Below are 19,793 nucleotides of genomic sequence, written 5' to 3' on the forward strand. Positions count from 1 at the left end.
AATATTGACAGTGGGGTGTTAAAGTCTCCCATTATTATTGTGGGAGAGTCTTAAGTCTCTTTGTAAGTCTCTAAGGACTTGCTTTATGAATCTGGGTGCTCCTGTATTGGGTGCATACATATTTAGGATCGTTAACTCTTCTTGTTGAATTGATTCCTTTACCATTATGTAATGCCTTTCTTTGTCTCTTTTGATCTTTGTTGGTTTAAAGTCTGTTTTATCAGAGACTAGGATTGTAACCACTGCTGCTTTTTTTTTTTTTTGCTTTCCATTTGCTTGGTAGATCTTCCTCCTTCCCTTTATTTTGAGCCTACGTGCGTCTTTGCACGTCAGATGGATCTCCTGGATACAGCACACTGATGGGTCTTGACTCTATCCAATTTGTCAATCTGTGTCTTTTAATTGGGGCATTTAGCCCATTTACCTTTAAGGTTAATATTGTTATGTATGAATTTGATCCTGTCATTATGACGTTAGCTGGTTGTTATGCCCATTAGTTGATGCAGTTTCTTCCTAGCATCGATGGTCTTTGCTATTTGGCATGTTTTTGCAGTGGCTGGTACCAGTTGTTTCTTTCCATGCTTAGTGCTTCCTTCAGGAGCTCTTGTAAGGCAGGCCTGGTGGTGACAAAATCTCTCAGCATTTTCTTGTCTGTAAAGGATTTTATTTCTCCTTCACTTATGAAGCTTAGTTTGGCTGGATATGAAATTCCGGATTGAAAATTGTTTTCTTTAAGAATGTTGAATATTGGCCTCCACTCTCTTCTGGCTTGCAGGGTTTCTGCCAAGAGATCTGCTATTAATCTGATGAGTTTCCCTTTGTGGGTAACCCGACCTTTCTCTCTGGCTGCCCTTCACATTTTTTCCTGTATTTCTACCTTTGTGAATCTGACAATTATGTGTCTTGGGGTTGCTCTTCTCGAGGAATATCTTTGTGGTGTTCTCTGTATTTTCTGAATTTGAATGTTGGCCTGCTTTGCTATATTGGGGAAGTTCTCTCAGATAATACCCTGAAGAGTGTTTCCCAACTTGGCTCCATTCTCCCCATCACTTTCAGTACACCAATCAAATGTAAATTTGGTATTTTCACATAGTCCCATATTTCTTGGAGGCTTTGTTCTTTTACTTTTACTCTTTTTTCTCTAACCTTGTCTTCTTGCTTTATTTCATTAATTTGATCTTCAATCACTGATACCCTTTCTTCCACTTAATCTGATTGGCTATTGAAGCTTGTGCACGTGTCACAAAATTCTTGTGCCATGGTTTTCAACTCCATCAGGTCATTTAAGGTCTTCTCTACACTGTTTATTCTAGTTAGCATTCGTCTAATCTTTTTTCAAGGCTTTTAGCTTCCTTGCGATGGGTTTCAACATCCTCCTTTAGCTTGGAGAAGTTTGTTATTACTGACCTTCTGAAGCCTACTTCTGTCAACTCGTCAAAGTCATTCTCCATGCAGCTTTATAACATTGCTGCCAAGGAGCTGTGATCCTTTGGAGGAGAAGAGGTGCTCTGATTTTTTAAATTTTCAGCTTTTCTGCTCTGGTTTCTCCCCATCTTTGTGGTTATATCTACCTTTGGTCTTTGATGTTGGTGACCTACAGATGGGGTTTTGCTGTAGATGATCTTTTTGTTGATGTTGATGCTATTCCTTTTTGTTTGTTAGTTTTCCTTTTAACAGTCAGGTCCCTTAGCTGCAGGTCTGTTGGAGTTGGCTGGAGGTCCGCTCCAGACCATTTGCCTGGGTGTCAGGCTGTAGAACAGCAAATATTACTGAACAGCAAATATTGCTTCCTGATCCTTCCTCTGGAAGCTTTATCCCAGAGAGGCAGCTGCCTATATGAGGTGTCTGTCGGCCCCTACTGGGAGGTGTCTCCCAGTTAGGCTACACAGGGGTCAGGGACCTACTTGAGGAGGCGGTCTGTCCGTTCTCAGAGCTCAAATGCCGTGCTGGGAGAACAACTGCTCTCTTCACATCTGCAGAAGTTGTCTGCTGCCTTTTGTTCAGCTATGCCCTGCCCACAGAGGTGGAGTCTAGAAGCAGTAGGCATTGTTGAGCTGTGGTGGGCTCCGCCCAGTTCGAGCTTCCTGGCTCTGTTTACCTACTCAAGCCTCAGCAATGACGGACGCTTCTCCCCCAGCCAGGCTGCCACCTCACAGATTGATCTCAGACTGCTGTGCTAGCAGTGAGCAAGGCTCCCGGGGCATGAGACCTGCCGAGCCAGGCACAGGAGAGAATCATCTTGTCTGCTGGTTGCTAAGACCTTGGGAAAAGTGCGGTATTTGGGCGGGAGTGCCCCATTTTTCCAGGTAGTCTGTCACGCCTTTCCTTGGCTAGGAAAGGGAAATCCCACAACCCCTTGTGTTTCCCAGTGAGGCAATGCCCTGCCCTGCTTCAGCTCGCTCTCTGTGGGCTGCTCCCACTGTCCAGCCAGTCCCAATGAGATGAACCAGGTACCTCAGTTGGAAATGCAGAAATCACCCATCTTCTGTGTTGATCACGCTGGGGGCTGCTGACCATAGTGTTCCTATTCAGCCATCTTGGAATGCTACCCCACCAAGTAACAATCTAAAGAAAAACTATATATGCAAGGAAAATTATATTAATTCTGCCCAGTATATATTCTCTGTTTAAAAATATAATTTATTTTCTTTGTCTTTCATCCATAATTGCTTCATGGGAATGGGTGCTTTGGTGCTAAAGGGTCTCCGTTTCCTTTCTGTGACTCACTTTATTCTTTCTCTTCTTGCTGTCACATTCTGCTGTAATGTAGGTAGCAAGCATAAAGATGGCCCCAAATTAGTAATTCTTCAATGACCCATCCAAGTATGACCTTGCATGCTTCATAGAAAGTGGAGTTTGTGTGAACTCACATGCCTCTGAGTCCACACAGGCACTGGAAAGAAGAAAAAAAAAAAAAAGGAAAGAACTTGTAGTGTAATGAATGTAACTCAAGAGGGAGGGGGATGGGGATCATGGCAAATATGTTTCATCTTCTCAGTGACAGCAGGTTGCTACCAAGAGGAAGTGTGAGCCAGTGCTGCCAGATCTCCAAGTTTTAAATGAGAAGCCCAGAAACCTAGATTTTTATGAGAAATCTCTCCATTTTCAAATGTTGAAAACTGATTCCAGTTTTACAAAATATGCTGAGCTTTGCTTGAAAATTAGTACTAAACTGTGGGACCACAGTTTTGCACCTTCCAAAATTCTGAGATTATGCTGTTTGTTTTACTTTAATGTGCTAGAACTGCACTGTCTAGTATAGTAGCCACTAGTCACATGTGACTGTTAGACACTAGAAATGTGGCTCATCCAAATTGAGATGTATTGTAAATATAAAATACGGAATGGATTTTGAAGACAGAATGAAACAAGTTTATAAAATATTTCAGTCATTTTTTAAGTGACATGTTAAATTGATAATATTTTGGATATATTTGTTAAATAAATTATTAAAATTAGTTCCACCTGTTTCTTTTTACTTTTAAAATGTGCTACTAGATTTTAAAAATTGCATATGTGGCTCACATTATATTTCTATTAGAGAGCACTGTTCTGGAATTTAAAAAATAATCATGTATGACCACTGCAGATGTAGGGAGTTAGTGTCCTGAGAATCGGACTGCACCGGCAGCAGCGAGTCGAGGGCCTTCACACTAACACCCCTGCTTAGTGAGCGCTGCTTGTGCGTTGTCTCTTCCTGTTGGCATTTGCCCATGGACACCAGGAGTGAGTCTCTATAGCTGCCATTTTGCCAACAAGGATGAAGGGAGACTGGCTCAATGAAGCTGATGCCTCCTGAGGAACTGAGGTGGAGGAAACCACTGTGCCTATTTGTGCCCAGGTGGTACCCTTGGGAGTGATGAGGGGAAGGGCCAAGAGAGATAACTGTAGAAGAACTTAGAGATTTTGGCAGAGGTGAGCAGGTGAGTAATAGGTGGGAGAGTCCACCTGAAAAGTTGATGTCTGCATGTTTATAACTAGTAATGATTGTCTCCTGGGGCCACTGGGAGAAGATGGCGGGAACCTGATATATGAGCAAGGAAGGGACTCCCATTTATGGAACATCCTCTCTGTACTGGGCACCATGCTAGGTGCTGTTCATAAAGCATCTCAGACCAGGTCATAATTCTCAGAGCTCTCTGCTGGAAGAAGGTTAGGGTTTTGTTGTTGTTGTTTTTGTTGTTGTTGAGACAGGGTCTTGCTCTGTTACCTAGGCTGGAGTGCAGCGGTGTGATGAGCGCTTACTGCAGCCTTGACCTCCCAGGCTCAACTGATCCTCCTGTCCCAGCCTCATGAGTAGCTGAGACCACAGACATGTGCCACCATGCCTGGCCAGTTATTTTTTGTGGAGAGGGAGCCTTGCTATGTTGCCCAGGCTGGTCTCTAAGCCCTGGGCTCAAGCGATCTGCCTGTTTCAGCCTCCCAAGGCAGGTGTGAGCCATCGCACCTCCCTTTAAATTTTTTTCTAAGAACGAGAATTACATTCTGGGTTTTTGTGGGGCAGGGTCTTAGAATGAGGAACTCTGACCAAGCAGGGCTTCAAGGGAACTGCGGGGTAGTGAACTGGGAGATAATCTTAGCAGCTGTTGGAAGCCCCTCATCTAGGGGTTGAAATTGTTTTTCGGTTTTTGTTTTTGCTTCTTGGAAATTAATTAATCAAATAGTTAAACTTTTAATAATATTCTTTACTATTACTATCCTTTAATGAATATCAATGAAAATTATTTTTCAGAAAATAACCAATTCACCCCAGAAGTTAATCAGCTGCAGAAGGGAGGAGGTGGATGCTTGTGCCACAGCTGTGATGTCTCCTGAGGAACTCCTCAGGGCCTGGATCTCATAGGCTTGCGGAAGGGCCCAGGTGAAGCCGAGAAACTGGTCTACATGACGTGGAAACCATGAGGGGACAAGTCGTGTTTCTGTTTTCCGACACAGACAAGGGATGAGAGAAGTAGGAAGAGCCTGTTGTCTACAAGTCTAGAAGCAACCACCAGAGGCAGGGTGGTTTGTCTAACAGAACACTGACTGGGACTTAGGAGATGTGACCTCTAGACTGGGGGCTGCCATTTGCTGGCTGAGCAACCCTGGGAGAAGTGACTTTATCTCTTTGGTCCTAAATTTTCTCATCTGTAATGGGGGAATTACCTACACACCTGCTAAACACACAGACACAGAGTCTCTCTCTATATACACACGTACACATATATACACTCAGCACTTGCAAGGCTAGAGGGAAACTGGTGACACTCTAAAGTCTGACTGATTCAGTGTCTTTGGAGAGCAGGACGTAAATGTATGATAAGAATGATCAAGGACTCTACACACTGGGTGGCTTGGAGAGCCCACTTTCCCAGAAGAATCCTTGAGAGAAAAGGAAGCATGGGAGCAATGGTGTTGAGTTCACTTCAAGCCCAATGCCGGTGCAGAGGGGAATGGCTCAGTGAGCTCTACAGTAGGTGACCTGGAGGAAGGTCACAGCAGCAATGAAAATGGGATGTGCATGAACACAGAGGATCCAGGAACTACTGTAAAGTGTTGACAGTGTGTGCACACTGCAGACAGCAGGAGAAATGTATGTGTGCAATGCGACAAGAATGCAGAAGTCAGTAACATGTGCATGTTTGTTGTGCTCCTTTTTTCCTGTAGAGTTGCTAAAGTACAGAATTTAGCAAATAAAAAGGGGCCACCCTGGCCAAAAGTGGTCTTTAAAGTTCTAGTTACATTGTCATCCTCAAGTCCAGAGAGACTCCAATGGACACCTTTGATCAAGAGGACTGGGGGTGGGGGTGGGGGTGGGGACAGGGGAGGAGCAGCCCCAGGAATCCAGAGTCCAGGGCTGCCTGGTTGGGGGCAGCCTCTGGCTGCATGAAAACCCCAACCGAGGCAGCTGGCATAAGCCTCACCTGGTCAGGGTTCTTCTAGGCCTTTCCTGGAGGGCCCACCCCATGGGAAATCCCTGGGGAACCCTCTTTTCCTTGACAGCTTCCTCAGGGTATCCCCAGCCCCTCTTAGTCTGCTAATTTAGGACCTACCTCTGGATGCCTCTCCCCACCCCTTTTCCCCACCAGGTGAAGAAAGAGCCAACCGCAGAGAAGGAATGAGGGGAGGAAACTTCTTGAGGGGTGAAGGGATTGATGGGCAGGGCCTGCGCTTCGCTTTCTAACCCCCTTGAAGCTCTGGAGCCTCTGAGTTGGTTTATCTTCACCCCTACTTCCTGGGCCCTTTCCAGCCAGCCCAGTGATGGGACAGTCTAACTGCATCAACGGGGTGTTTCCCCAGAAGCCCACAGCCCTTCACCACCTGGAGGGGTCTCTCCAGGAGCATGAGATCGCTGAAGACCTGTTCCTTCTTTTCCTTTGTATTATTTTGTGTGCTTCTGTGTGTTGTTTGTTAGAGTGTGTGTGCTAATTTTATATTTGACCCAAACTGGAAACACACTTTCAGTTTGCAAAAACAAAGACCTTATTACTATACCAGTCATCACCCTCCCTCCTCTTTCTTCCTGCCCCCTTATGGTGGGGTGGTGGTGGGGCACTATCCTTCTGTCCCAGCCCAGGCCCAGAACTGAGAAAGGACCGTGACCTCCCTCTGCTTGAGTCTCTCACAACTAGTCCTAGTGCCCATCCATTTTTTGGCATCTATAGGTACACAGAAATTTATTTTGATTCTTCTGTTGTCTCCCCTTACCCTGAACATACATTTATGGAGCCCCAGCCATGCACCAGACCTGCCAGCCCCCAATGGTGGAGGGGCTGCCTCCTCTACAGCTGGCTGTTCCCTCTCCCCTGGAGTACTTCTGTCCCAAGTCCCCAGGCCTCCTCCCTGCCCCTCCAATGCATCTATCCCTACACCTGGACACTTACATGAGTGAAAAGGAATGTGATTAGTTATTACAGCAGGACCACAGCTGTAAACCAGGACTCCTCTGGGCAAACCAGGAGCCGGGTCACTCATCATAAGGCACAGCTTCCTGCCACACTCTTTTTTTCTAGAAGCTCCAACCCTCCAGATGCCCAGTCACCGAGTCCAGGGGCTCAGGCTCAGCACTATTGGTTTGCTTTGTTTTCACAGCCTCTCAATGAGTCCTGCAGGAACTGGGGAAATACTTGTGTGTGTGCGCGCGCGCTGGGGGGAATGAGTATCTGGGAGCGGCCTACAGCAGCTTCTGCTGTTTCAGTGAAGACTGTCTCTTGCAGCCCAACGCAGTAGAGTCCACTGAGCCCCCAGAATCAAGCCCAGCTTTCTTAGTCCTGCCTTTAGGGTGCAACTGCCAGGGTCCAGTGAATAAAATCCCTGCTCCATGAGGCTTACACTCCAATGGGGTAAGGGAGAAATAACAACACAATAACAAAGTATTATTATTAAGTGAATTATTTAGTATATTGGGAGTTTGTAAGTCATGATAAAATGAAAAGGCAGAGCAGGAAGCAGGGGCTGGGGGCAGGTTGCAGCCTCTTCAAAATGAAAGTGGATGGAAACAATGGACCCAGAAGTACCTGTCAGATAAGTCCCTGCATAGTCACATGGTGTGAGATATTATGAGAGATTCTAGAACAAAGTAATTTGGCAACAAATACTTAAGTGTTTGTAGTCTAAAACAAAAACTTTATTCAGTATCTATACTGTTTGTATTGATAGCGTATTTTTTGCAACTATTATCAGATAAAGCAAGTAAATATATATTTTGCATATTTTGATAAGAATCTAGACTTCAGGATTAGTCACAAGGAAGGCTATTGTAGGTTTCAAATTTGACTAAGAACAGGGTACTGTTGGTACTGAATCAAACATATTAATATGAAGTCATGTCTTTACAAAACATTACATTAAAAATATTTTGACTTTTTTCCACTGAAATGGCCCAGGAGAAATGTCACCTCCGCAATGCATCTTAATGCTGATTTTGGTTTCTAGTGTTAGTTTTCTCCCAAAGGAGCCAAAGTTTCTTGGAGCAGTAGTGGATGCCATCTCAGTTTGGAGTTGAAAGGTACAAGGTAATCCTAGAACGCCTATACCTTTTTGGGACAGAAAGCAAAGCGTTAAATAAGGGTCATTCAAAATTACAAAAGGAACAATCTATACAGGGCTCCTCCTGGCCAAAGTTGGGACAATACAAGCACCAGAAGGAGAATATTGGCTGGCACAATCGATGCCATATATTTGAAAAGTCATCAGTCCATGACACCCAAGAAGAGCAAAGCTACCATAATGCATTCTCAGAGAAGATGAATCTAATAGAATGCATTTCTACTTGTTATTCAATCATGTTGGGCTTATCGACTCGTTTATCGTGTCAATGAAGAATACCAGTAAATGCAAATCCATCAGTCAGAGGGCATTTTTTCTCCTCTCAAGGCTCCTCTCTGCCCCTTAACGTCCAGTCTTTCCCAGCTTGGCTCTCCCTGTCCTGTCAAGGGGTTCGGTGGAAAAGTCTTTTAAGTTCCCTTCACAGAAGGATTGCAGACTCTGCCGGTCTAGTCTCTGGGCCAACCCTCCCCGTCTCTTTAATAAAGATGTTTTTTTATTATTTTCCGTGTGCAGTATATTATCCTTAGGCTAGAGTACCTTTCCGGGCGTGCAGACCTCTTGGTTTCCTTTGAATCTGGAGGACTTGATCCCATCGCCAGCTTCCGGAGCTCACCAGGAGGGGAAGATCCCATTACATCCACGGGCGTCTGGCGCCACCTTGTGGTCAGTGCTGAAATTTTTTTCTCTTCCCTCTCGCAATGAAGCTCGCTGGGCTTCCTGGATGAAGAAAGGAAAGCTCAGGCCGGTTTCCCAGAATAATAACTCAGTTACACAGTTTCCACGGGCTTGGTCCTTCACAAACCTCCACTGTCACTGGTGGAGTTAGAATTTAGCAGCCACCCTCTCCTCGCTCTGTGTATCTGTCCCGAGCTCATGGTTTGGGGCTTCACGCTATACAAGGCTCTCCCTCCTCGCTGGGACCTTGGCCTCTCTTCTCTCTCCGGTCTGTTGATCTTTCCTCCACGCTACCATTCCCTATCTCTCGGAAATAGACTTTTTTTGGATGTCTTTTTGTTTTCCTTCTGTGTGTCCTATTTCTAGGATCCCTTTACTAGACGGACTTTCCAGGAGTGTTCCTCAACCCCCGCACAGAGCAGTAGGGAGGAGCCTGCTGCTGCTTGCTCATGTTAAACCAGCGTGCTGCCCAGCCTGCCAAGTTTGGAACTGGAACACTAGAGGTGGCCCCAAATTACAGCTTTCTCTTGTGGCTCCTGGGACTCCCAGTTTCTTCAGCAACAACAACAAAACCTGGAAAAACGTATCCTTGCCAGAGGTGGGAGAATGAGGCTCACAAAAGGAAAACACGGACCTTTCTTGTCTCCCCCAGTGAGAGATTGCAAGACCAGGTTGTAAAACCCCATTAAGGACCTTAGAGGAAGAATTGAGCAAGGAGCCTTCTCAGGTGCCTGCAAACATCTCCAAGAGCAAAAGTATAAATCCTCATATTGTGGAGGAGATACATGTTCCTGGTTCCTTCACTGGACCTCATTGAGAAAATTAAACAAACAAACAACAACAACAACAAAACTACGTTAAAAAACAAAAAACAAAAACAAAAACAAACAAAAAACCCTGGCGGCAGGGTGCGGTGGCTCACGCCTGTAATCCTGGCACTTTGGGAGGCCGAGGCGGGCGGATCACCTTAGGTTAGGAGTTCGAGACCAGCCTAACATGGAAACCCCATCTCTACTAAAAATACAGAAATCAGCTGGACATAGTGGCGGGCGCCTGTAACCCCAGCTACTCGGGAGGCTGCGGCAGGAGAATCTCTTGAACCCCGGAGGCGTAGGTTGCAGTGAGCTGAGATCCCAGCATTGCACTCCAGCCTGGGCAACAGAGCAAGACTCCCTCTCAAACAAACAAACAGAAAACCAACCCTGGCTTTTGGAGAAATGAGTGCCTGAACAAACCTCAGTAACTTCTAAATTTTGTGTCTGTACTTAAAACAGCTCCTCTAGGAAGTGGCCACATGCCTCCAAATTTCCTGGAGATGCCAGCCAGTCTTCTATGAAATTGCCTTAGTATAAGATTAGGTCTACAAAACATCATCTTGAGTTTCTGGCCCTAGGAGATTACAGTCCAGAAAGTAGGCTCCTCTGATGTCATCCCACCTGCATTAATCACAAGGCAAGCTTCCCCAGGTGAAATCATTTCATTGACATTAACTGCTCACTGTCTCACTTGAACTTTTTTTCTTTTTTTTGAGATGGAGTCTTGCTCTGTCGGCCAGGCTGGAGTGCAGTGGTGCGATCTTGGCTCACCGCAACCTCTGCTTCCCGGCTTCAAGCGATTCTCCTGTCTCAGACTCCTAAGTAGCTGGGATTACAGGCACCTGGCACTATTCCCAGCTAATTTTTGTATTTTTAGTAGAGACTGAGTTTTACCATGTTGGCCAGGCTGGTCTTGAATTCCAGACCTCAGGTGATCTGCCCGCTTCAGCCTCCCAAAGTGCTGGGAGTACAGGCATGAGCCACTGTGCCCTGTCTTACTTGAACTTTTGAGTCTTGCAGTTGGAAATAGATCAAAATGGAATGGATTTCCCCTTTTCTTGGCCTCACCCCAGATCAGGCCTAGATTATGGAGGGCCAGCGAGTTGGAACACTTACTGTGTGTTTCTGTTTTTGTTTTTAGACAGTGGTCTTGCTCTGTCGCCCAGGCTGGAGTGCAGTGGCGAGATCTTGGCTCACCGCAACCTCTGCTTCCCGGCTTCAAGCGATTCTCCTGTCTCAGCCTCCTAAGTAGCTGGGATTACAGGCACCTGGCACTATTCCCAGCTAATTTTTGTATTTTTAGTAGAGACTGGGTTTTACCATGTTGGCCAGGCTGGTCTTGAATTCCAGACCTCAGGTGATCTGCCCGCTTCAGCCTCCCAAAATGCTGGGAGTACAGGCATGAGCCACTGTGCCCTGTCTTACTTGAACTTTTGAGTCTTGCAGTTGGAAATAGATCAAAATGGAATGGATTTCCCCTTTTCTTGGCCTCACCCCGGATCAGGCCTAGATTATGGAGGGCCAGTGAGTTGGAACGCTTCTGTGTGTTTTTGTTTTTGTTTTTGTTTTTAGACAGTGCTCTTGCTCTGTCACCCAGGCTGGAGTGCAGTGGCGTGATCTTAGCTCACTGCAACCTCCACCTCTTGGGTTCAGGTGATTCTCCTGCCTCAGCCTCCCAAGTAGCTGGGATTGCAGGCACCTGCCACCACACATGGCTAGTTTTTGTATTTTTAGTAGAGACAGCGTTTCACTATGTTGCCCAGGCTGGTCTTGAACTCCTGGCTTCAAGTGATCTGCCCGCCTCGGCCTCCCAAAGTGCTGGGATTGCAGGTGTGAACCACCGCCTATGTTTTAAATGAAGAGTTTCAGTTTAGCTGATGGCAGCAAATAGATGCTGAAATTTAAATACAAGTAACATTAAGTAACGTCTTGCTCTGTTGCAACTTTGGGTTGACAAAGGCAAGCCTCAGGTTAAAGAACCGATAAAAAGCTTGGCCATGAGGTGTGGGTCTCAGCATGTTGCTTAAAAACAAAAAGCCCAGCTTCCAGAGATGTGCATGGTGTTGATTGTGGCAGAGTGTATAAGAAAGTGGGGCCCACTCTTTTCTTTGGCTAATGACTCATTTAAAAACTCATTTGTCACCTACATTTATTCCAAAATTGGAATTTTTGTATTAAATGCTATTTAAAACTTCAGAAAGGCATTAAAAACTTGATAATTGAAACAGGTGATATGTCAATTCACCTTTTAAATTCAAAGAATAGAATTCAGAATAAATCATAAAATTTGGGAAGAATTTGGATTTCTTCACCAACACTAAATAGCTTTGCATAAATGTGTGCTATAATTGTAAACACTGGTGTGTTTTACAAACTGGTTTTATTGGAATCCACATAGTCTGAAAATTGTATGATTCTGTAAAAAGTTTCCGCTTGAACTTTCTGAGAATGGTTTAAAGGTGAAATAATCTGATACACTTCTCTGTCAATAAAAAATAAATCATGATATGATTGGACATACCTGCTTATGTGGTTTTTTTTTTTTTTTTTTGAGACGGAATCTTGCTCTGTTTCACAGGCTGGAGTACGGTGGCACCGTCTTGGCTCACTGCAACCTCCGTCTCCCAGGTTCAAGCGATTCTTCTGCCTCAGCATCCAGCGTAGCTGTGATTACAGGTGCTTATGTATTTTTAATTTAAACTTTATTGAAGTATATCTGATTATATTGTTATGGCATTCTCATTTGGCTTCGGGAAGTTTGAATTTTCTATAGAGTTAATGTAGTTGGTAATTGTGTTTTCCAAAGACTTCTGAGAATTTGGAAATCTCCAGTCTATTGGTCTGTAATTAAAATAAGGACAACAATAATATATATGAAGCAAAGTCTGAATTTTTATTCATAAGTCAAAAGAGAGTTCCGGCCAAAATCTTAAGATACTGCATTTATAGCTACTATTCTTGGCTAATCATAAAGATTCTGATCCTCCTGTGAGAAAATAAAACATTTTGACTGGTTCTGGGTCAAGAAACTACTAATTGGGAGAACCATTTTGATTTTTTACTGAAAATGTTGATGTAACAACACATACCTGATATATTAGGTTGGTAAGGGGGTGTTGAATATTATAAAGGGAGGGAGAGCCTATAGCTCATAAAAAGGAGCAAGACAAATTAAAAGCTTGGAAGATAAGAGCAGAATTAAAAGGAAAACAAACAAACAAACAAACTCCTAAACCTGTGAAAGTAACATGGGTTTAATAGATTAAATGTCAGGGGCAGAACTGGCTAATTCAGCCAGAAATCATGTGTGCCAATCTGGATTATATCCATGTATTAAAGCATTGTAGATGGAGAAACACAACCATCATGCAGAATGTTGGCCACTGTGCTGCTGGAGGCTCCTCTATCACCTCACGGTAGGGAGGATCCCCTGTGTTCCTGGTGGCTGCCAGTCACCCCCCTCTAGAGCTTTGGTCTGTCAGCTGTTCTGATGCCAGGGCTCTCAAATTGCAAACAAAGGAGAACAGATGAGCCAACGCTCTATACAGAGCCAAAGAGTCAGAGATTATGAATGAGTTTGGAGCAAAGAGATTTTTAGCAAATCCTTAGTGGAATGCCATCTAAAAATAAACAAAAAAGAAGTATTAGAAAAGTCGAGGTTTATTTAATAATTGAAAAATTTGCATTAATGTTGTAATACTATTTTAGAACTATTTTTTCCAGACAAATAAGTGATCGTTTATTTTGTCAGAAATCTAGACTTCTTAGCATAAGAGAAGAGGAACTACAATTGTAGAATCAAGAATTTGAGTAGGTGATGAATATTTCAATTACACTGATTTAATCTTTACCAGTTAGGTGAATGTATTAAATTATCACATGTACCCTGAAAATGTGTGCATCTATGACTTATCAATAATAATAATAATAATAAAAACCCAGAATGGCACTGATGTTTCAAATTAGGCAAAAAATACCTTAATGGAATTCATAAAACTAAAATTTCTAAAGAAAAACACTCTGTATCCCATAAATATGTACAATTATTATGTGTCAGCTAAAAATAAAAGGAAAAAAAGCAAAAAAAAGACTTTGATTAGGAACACTTTATTGTTAGAACTGGACTGAAAAAAAATCAAGATAAATTCAAGCTTTTAAAAGAACAAAAATGGCCGGGCGCGGTGGCTCAAGCCTATAATCCCAGCACTTTGGGAGGCCAACACGGGCGGATCACGAGGTCAGGAGATCAAGACCATCCTGGCTAACACGGTGAAACCCCGTCTCTACTAAAAATTACAAAAAACTAGCCGGGCGAGGTGGCAGCGCCTGTAGTCCCAGCTACTTGGGAGGCTGAGGCAGGAGAATGACGTAAACCCGGGAGACAGAGCTTGCAGTGCGCTGAGATTTGGCCACTGTACTCCAGCCTGGGCGACAGAGCGAGACTCCGTCTCAAAAAAAAAAAAAAAATTAAATAAATAAATAAAAGAACAAAAATAGTAAATTAAAAATATGTATCCATTGTCTCTCTGTCTATTGAAATGCCCAGGAGCCATGTCACCTCACAATGCACTTTAGCACCCACATTCTGGTCTCTAACGCTCTTCTTACCAAAAGCATCTTGGGAGGAATGACATATTCCACACTTTGAGCTGGAAGTTCAAGGAAAACCTACACACTGAACAACAAGGCCAGAAATCAAGAAAGTTTGAATAAATCAATAGAATCAAAAGGACAGAGGAGCCCATCTAAAAGGGGTTCTGCTGGCCAAAGTTGAGGGAACTTGAATGTCAAAAGGACAGTATTGGCTGAAGCCAATGGGCATACGGTGGATTGGAAAAGCCATGAGTCCAAGAAGATACATAAAAGGAGCAAAAGACTACAAGTGGTGTAAGAGAAAATGGAGGAAAAAAGAGAGGATTTGCCGGCCGGGCCCGGTGGCTTACGCCTGTAATCCCAGCACTTTGGGAGGCTGATGCGGGCGGATCACGAGGTCATGAGATCAAGACTATCCTGGCTAACATGGTGAAAGCCTCGTCTTTAATAAAAATATAAAAAAATTAGCCGGGCGAGGTGGCGGGGCCTGTAGTCCCAGCTACTCCAGAGGCTGAGACGGGAGAATGGCGTGAACCCGGGAGGCGGAGCTTGCAGTGAGCCGAGATCGTGCCATTGCACTCCAGCCTGGGCAACAGAGCCAGGCTTCATCTCACAAAAAAAACAAAAACAAAAAACAAAAAACAAGAGAGGATCTGCTGAGTCACTTACATGTTGGTATTATGTTGGAGTTACTGATTTGTCTGTTGTGTAGATAAAGAAAACAAAAACTAGGAAACACAAATATATCAGTCAGAAGAAGTTGTACAGCTCAAGGGGAATATGAGTGGAATGACCCTGTAAATTGTGACTTTGAGTCACACAATGCCACATAAAATATCACAATTAAATTGGGATACTTTGATTATACTCTTGCACTAGAAGGACCCATAACACTGATGCTTAGGAATTGAAGTTGGATGGATTCCGGCTGCTGCCTGGTGGTCAGTCCCCCTCATTTCTTGCTGCATGGAGGTCGTAAGTTAATAGTAAAATTCCTACTGAAAAAAATTTTTTTAAATCTGTGTTTAATTTCCACAACATTGATCAAAAAGAAAATTCTCTTTCAAGAAATAAATTAACTCAAACTTCATAATAAGCCCGTACAAAGATGACAAACTGGGCATTGCGTGTCATTAATTCAAAGAGTATTTAAGTATTTAACTTCAGTCAGAGCACGAACACACTCACACATATTTATACACACATATGTATACACACATATGTATACACACATACACATACACACATACATATACACACATACACATATACACACATTCACACTCATACATAAATACACACATATATAAATGTATACTTGTATAAACACACTTATATGTCAATACACACATATACACACATGCAAGTATACACACACACACAAACACACACGCGCACACTTTGAAATGCTCTGAAAACTTACAGTTCATATTGTTAACTTATTTTAAAAATGCCAACATTTATAAATTTAGAAAAGGAGAGATCTTTTGGATCAACATGTGGAAATGAGATTTGGACTCAGAAAAAAGCTTTTCAATAGAACTTTTCTAAATTTCTTATAAAGGGTTACAGCTTGTAAGGTGGCCATCCCACAGGCTGGAAAGCCTGCCTCTGGCCAAGACCAGAGACAGGACTCGGCAAATTCTCTCTCTCTCTCTCTTTTTTTTTTTTTTTTTGTGAGACGGACTCTCGCTGTGTCGCCCAGGCTGGAGTGCAGTGGCACAATCTCGCCACTTTGAAGGAGGAGGGGTTGGGGTAGGAGCTTTATGCTGAAAGGGTTGGCTAAACACACATGTTCAACAGGTTACAGGAGGAGCCTCCTGGGTTCAAGCGATTGTCCTGCGTCAGCCTCCTGAGTAGCTGGGATTACAGGTGTCCACCACCACACCTGGCTAATTTTTTTTTGTATTTTTAGTAGAGACTGGGTTTCACCATGTTGGCCAGGCTGGTCTCGAACTCCTGGCTTTAAGTGATCCGCCTTCCTCAGCCTGTCACAGTGCTGGGATTACAGGCTGCCCTGCATTCTTACTGCTGTGCTGTTTCCTGTTCTTTCTCAGGGAAGAAGGTCCTCACTGAGCCCCTCCCAGCCCAGCCCCTGAGCTTCATGACCTTCCCAGCTCCAGGTTTCCACTGGTAACCAGTTTCTGGATCTAGGCCCCTTGGTTCAAATTCTTTTGAAAGAGAATCTGCTTGAGCCAGCTCATGAGTTGATGTCTGTCCTGGGTCTAGATAATTTTGGCTTAGGGGCAGGGCCAAAAGCAAAGGAGTGATCTGAGGAAGGGAGAAAAGCCTGGTGGCTGCCACTATCCAGGTGAGGGCATGGACAGACCCATAGTCAGGGCCAGCTTCATGGCATATGGCCAGTGCAGTTGCACTGTGAGCTCAAAAGGCTCCCGCCTCCTTGGAGTTTAGTGCTCTGTGGTTGCTGTTTCGAAATTCTTAATTTTACCTTTGAATGTGTGTTTTGTAAGTGAAGTCCAATGGGACAATGCAGTGTGCCAAGGGCTTGGAGGCTCAGCTTACATGTGGGCCCACCTTGCACTGCCTCCTTGGCACGGTTTCTTAGCCACCCGCTCCCCTGCCCCTGGCTCCATGTCTGACGGACCTCCTGTTCCCTGCCTTCACCCCGGGACCATTGCTGCTCTCCACCTCTGCAGGGGCCTAGGTGGGGGCTCAGGGACTGCTGGGTGCTCACACTTTGTGATGTCTTGGGGCATGGCATGGTGGTGGCTGTCTTCAGGCTGCCATTGCCATGATGTGTCTGAGCCTCTCACTACCCTCTATCCATGTACCAAGTGCATCCCAGCATGGAGGTTTAGAGATCCTTGGGGATCACCCCTATGCTGTGGGTTGGGGCTGTGAGTCTGTGGGAAGTGGAGGCACCCGCTTGAGTTTCCCAGGCCCTACCCTCAGGTGAGGCGGGGGGCACTGGATGGCTGGTGGGAGGTGGAACCCACAGGTAGTCAGTGTGCATATGCACGTGTGCTGTGTCACAGGGTGCCTGGGGAATCCTCCCTTCCTCCTTCTTTTTATTTATTTATTTTTGAGACGGAGTCTCACTGTGTCACCCAGGCTGGAGTGTAGTGGCATGATCTTGGCTCACTGCAACCTCTGCCTCCTGGGCTCATGCAATTCTCTTGCCTCAGCCTCCTAAGTAGCTGGGACTACAGGCACCTGCCACCACGTTCGGCTAAATTTTGTATTTGTAGTAGAGACAGTGTTTCATCATGTTGGCCAAGCAGGTCTCGAACTCCTGACCTCAAGTGATCCACTGGCCTTCGCTTCCCAAAGTGATGGGATTATAGGAGTGAGCCACCCCGCCCAGCCCTCCCTTCCTCTTTCTATACTTCCCAGAGTCTGCCTTAGGTTTGCCTCTTCTGGCCAGCTCATGGCACCCTCTGGGGACAAGCCATGAAGGAAGAATTCTGTAATTTCGGTGATTCTGCACCAAGTAAATGTTCTGGTATTTGCATTTAAAATTGTCATTGCACGCTATAAAGATGAGCAGTGAAGAGATTGTACTCATAATTTTAAATTTTTGACTTTTTTTTCACTTAGAATACCATTAAACAGCAAATAATAATAATTTAAAAAACCCACCATGACAATCCTAGAAAGAGATCACAAAAGAAAGGAAAAAGCTTTCCATGCACCTTTAATGACACTTTTTCTACTTCATGCAGGAGGGCCCTCACAATGTGCGTAGTGGATACTGCTTGTGTTCAATGTGTGCAGCCAATGAAGGAAACAGAGGAGTCCAGGGCCATAGGGCAAGAATGGCGAGTTTGTGTTGGGATGTGTTGGGTTTGGGGTGCTGGATGTCTGGAAGGCTGTAAGAGTGGCAATCCCAGCACAGGTGATAGGCAGCATTTTATGCTGCTCCGAGAGGAGGCCCCTGGGTTTGGTAGGAGAGCTGTGTCAATAGTGGGCAGCTGCGTGTCCCATGGAGGAGTGGAGGGGTGGCAGTCCACTCCTTACAAAAGCATGAATGCAGGAGGAAAGTACCAAGAGGAGCAAGTCAAGGGTGGCTGGAGTAGGGGGTCTCAGCATGCTAGAGTCACCCGGGGAACATTACAAAGGGCAGATGCCTGTGCCTCACTCCAGATCATTTGAAGAAAAATCTCCTGGGGTGGGTGTGGTCATCTGCCATTCAAAAAAATCACAAACACATACACAAACAAAAAGGCAATAAGAAATGGAAAACAGCTCTGGGTTATGCAGAAGGATGGCGGGTTCTGAAGCATCAGGACGAGGCTGCTCTTGTTTAGAGATGCATTTTGGTCCTGGTGTAGTTGGTTTCTAGCTGTGTGACCTTGGACAGGTCACTGTCACTTTTCTCACTCTCATTTTCTGTCCCAGTGAACAAGGAGCTTGGACCAGATGGTCGTGGAGGGGCACTGGGCTCTGACTGTCTGTGGGGACAAGGGTCTCTTTCCCCGTCCACGCTGCAGACCTTCCTTACTCCCCACAGCCCTGGTCTGCGGTGGGCCCAGCACCGGCCCTTCTCATCCTGCCCAGAAGAAAGGAAACTTCTCCGTAAGAGCTAATGTAGCGGGGACCAGCTCGACACTCTGGAGAGTCATAGTGCCAGAGGAAGTGGAGCAGAGGGACAGGGAATGTGGCTTCCAGACTCAAGCTACCCACATTCTGACTCGATCACTGAATAGTTATGTGACCTTGGACAAATTCCTTGGCCTCTCTGAGCTTTGACTCCTCACCTGGAAAATGGAGCGAATAACAACACTTCCCACAGTAGGACGGGGAGAGGATGAAATGAGATGAGCGTGCAAGTTCTTAGTGCGGTGTCAGGGGTACGGTCAGCACTCAGTGATTCCAGCCCACTGGAATTGACTGTTATCCAGCCTTGCTGCTTGGCCACTTGCTCTGCTTTCAGACAGGGTGATCTGCGGGTTCTGAGGCTTGTGGGGTACGCTAGATGGGCTGCTTCCTTGCCAGGCTAATACAGTTCCTGAAACATCCCGGTTACCTCCCTGGGTGTAGACTCCCCACCTGCCCCAGTGAGCTGTGTCCAGGCCCCTCTTCTTGCCCCTCTTACCTGAATTGGTTGTTGGAGTTTCCAGGCTTGGGAAGCTCAAGCCAGGCTGGGCTGGTGGTGTAGCCATAGGAGAGAACAGGAGCTTGTGAGCAGCACCGCTGAGGCCCAGAGCCTTCTGAGCCCTTTGGGGCAAAAGGGAGAGTCTGGTCTATGTGATACCAGCATTTGCACCTGAGATTCTTATACAAAAGTCCTGTGTCCCCACTCAACCCTCTGGGGTGAGAAAGGGCTTGGGGAGGCCTCTAGCACTGTGGCTTCTTAGAATATTGAGCCAGTCTCTCCTACATCAGCTCTCTTGGAGAAGCGTCCACGCTTGCGGGCAGGATGGGCGAGAGAGGGAGGGATTCCTGCCAAAGCCACTAATAAACAAATTCCTCCCATCACTGAGTGAAGATGTTGCCACTTTGGAAATGGGCTTGTCCACTCTGTCGGAAGGCCAAAATGTCCTGTGGCTGGGTCCCACATCTTGCTCAATAGTGTCTGAGACATGACTGGAAGACATCTGCTCAAGACGGTGGAGTGAGCACACATAAAACCCTCTCTGTGACCACCTCCAAACCTGGAGGAATGATGGGGACACACACATACTCTTTCTCTCTCTCTGTGTACTAAGAATGAAGAGTGAA

General features: G+C 45.3%; 1 protein-coding gene and 1 long non-coding RNA gene across 5 annotated transcripts in view; one reads left to right on the plus strand and one right to left on the minus strand.

The window, feature by feature from the left end:
* IL20RB (interleukin 20 receptor subunit beta) overlaps window positions 1-5,710 on the plus strand; it is a 43,649-nt gene extending 37,939 nt beyond the window's left edge. For all 4 annotated transcript variants that reach the window (XM_077990955.1, NM_001194658.3, XM_077990956.1 and 1 more), the window contains one exon: window positions 4,733-5,710. In XM_077990955.1, the coding sequence (XP_077847081.1) occupies window positions 4,733-4,739 (7 nt within the window). In that variant the 3' untranslated portion in view covers window positions 4,740-5,710. The remainder of the gene's footprint in view (window positions 1-4,732) is intronic.
* Window positions 5,711-7,580: 1,870 nt separating this feature from the next.
* On the minus strand, window positions 7,581-8,749 carry LOC144339023 (uncharacterized). The gene is made up of 2 exons (XR_013413578.1): window positions 8,566-8,749; window positions 7,581-8,015 (listed from the first exon to the last, which is right to left on the minus strand). It is a non-coding gene; the product is annotated as an uncharacterized LOC144339023 (long non-coding RNA).
* Between the last annotated feature and the right edge of the window lie 11,044 nt (window positions 8,750-19,793).

This window comes from Macaca mulatta, chromosome 2 (genome assembly GCF_049350105.2).
Source record: "Macaca mulatta isolate MMU2019108-1 chromosome 2, T2T-MMU8v2.0, whole genome shotgun sequence".
Classification (NCBI taxonomy): Eukaryota; Metazoa; Chordata; class Mammalia; order Primates; family Cercopithecidae; genus Macaca; species Macaca mulatta.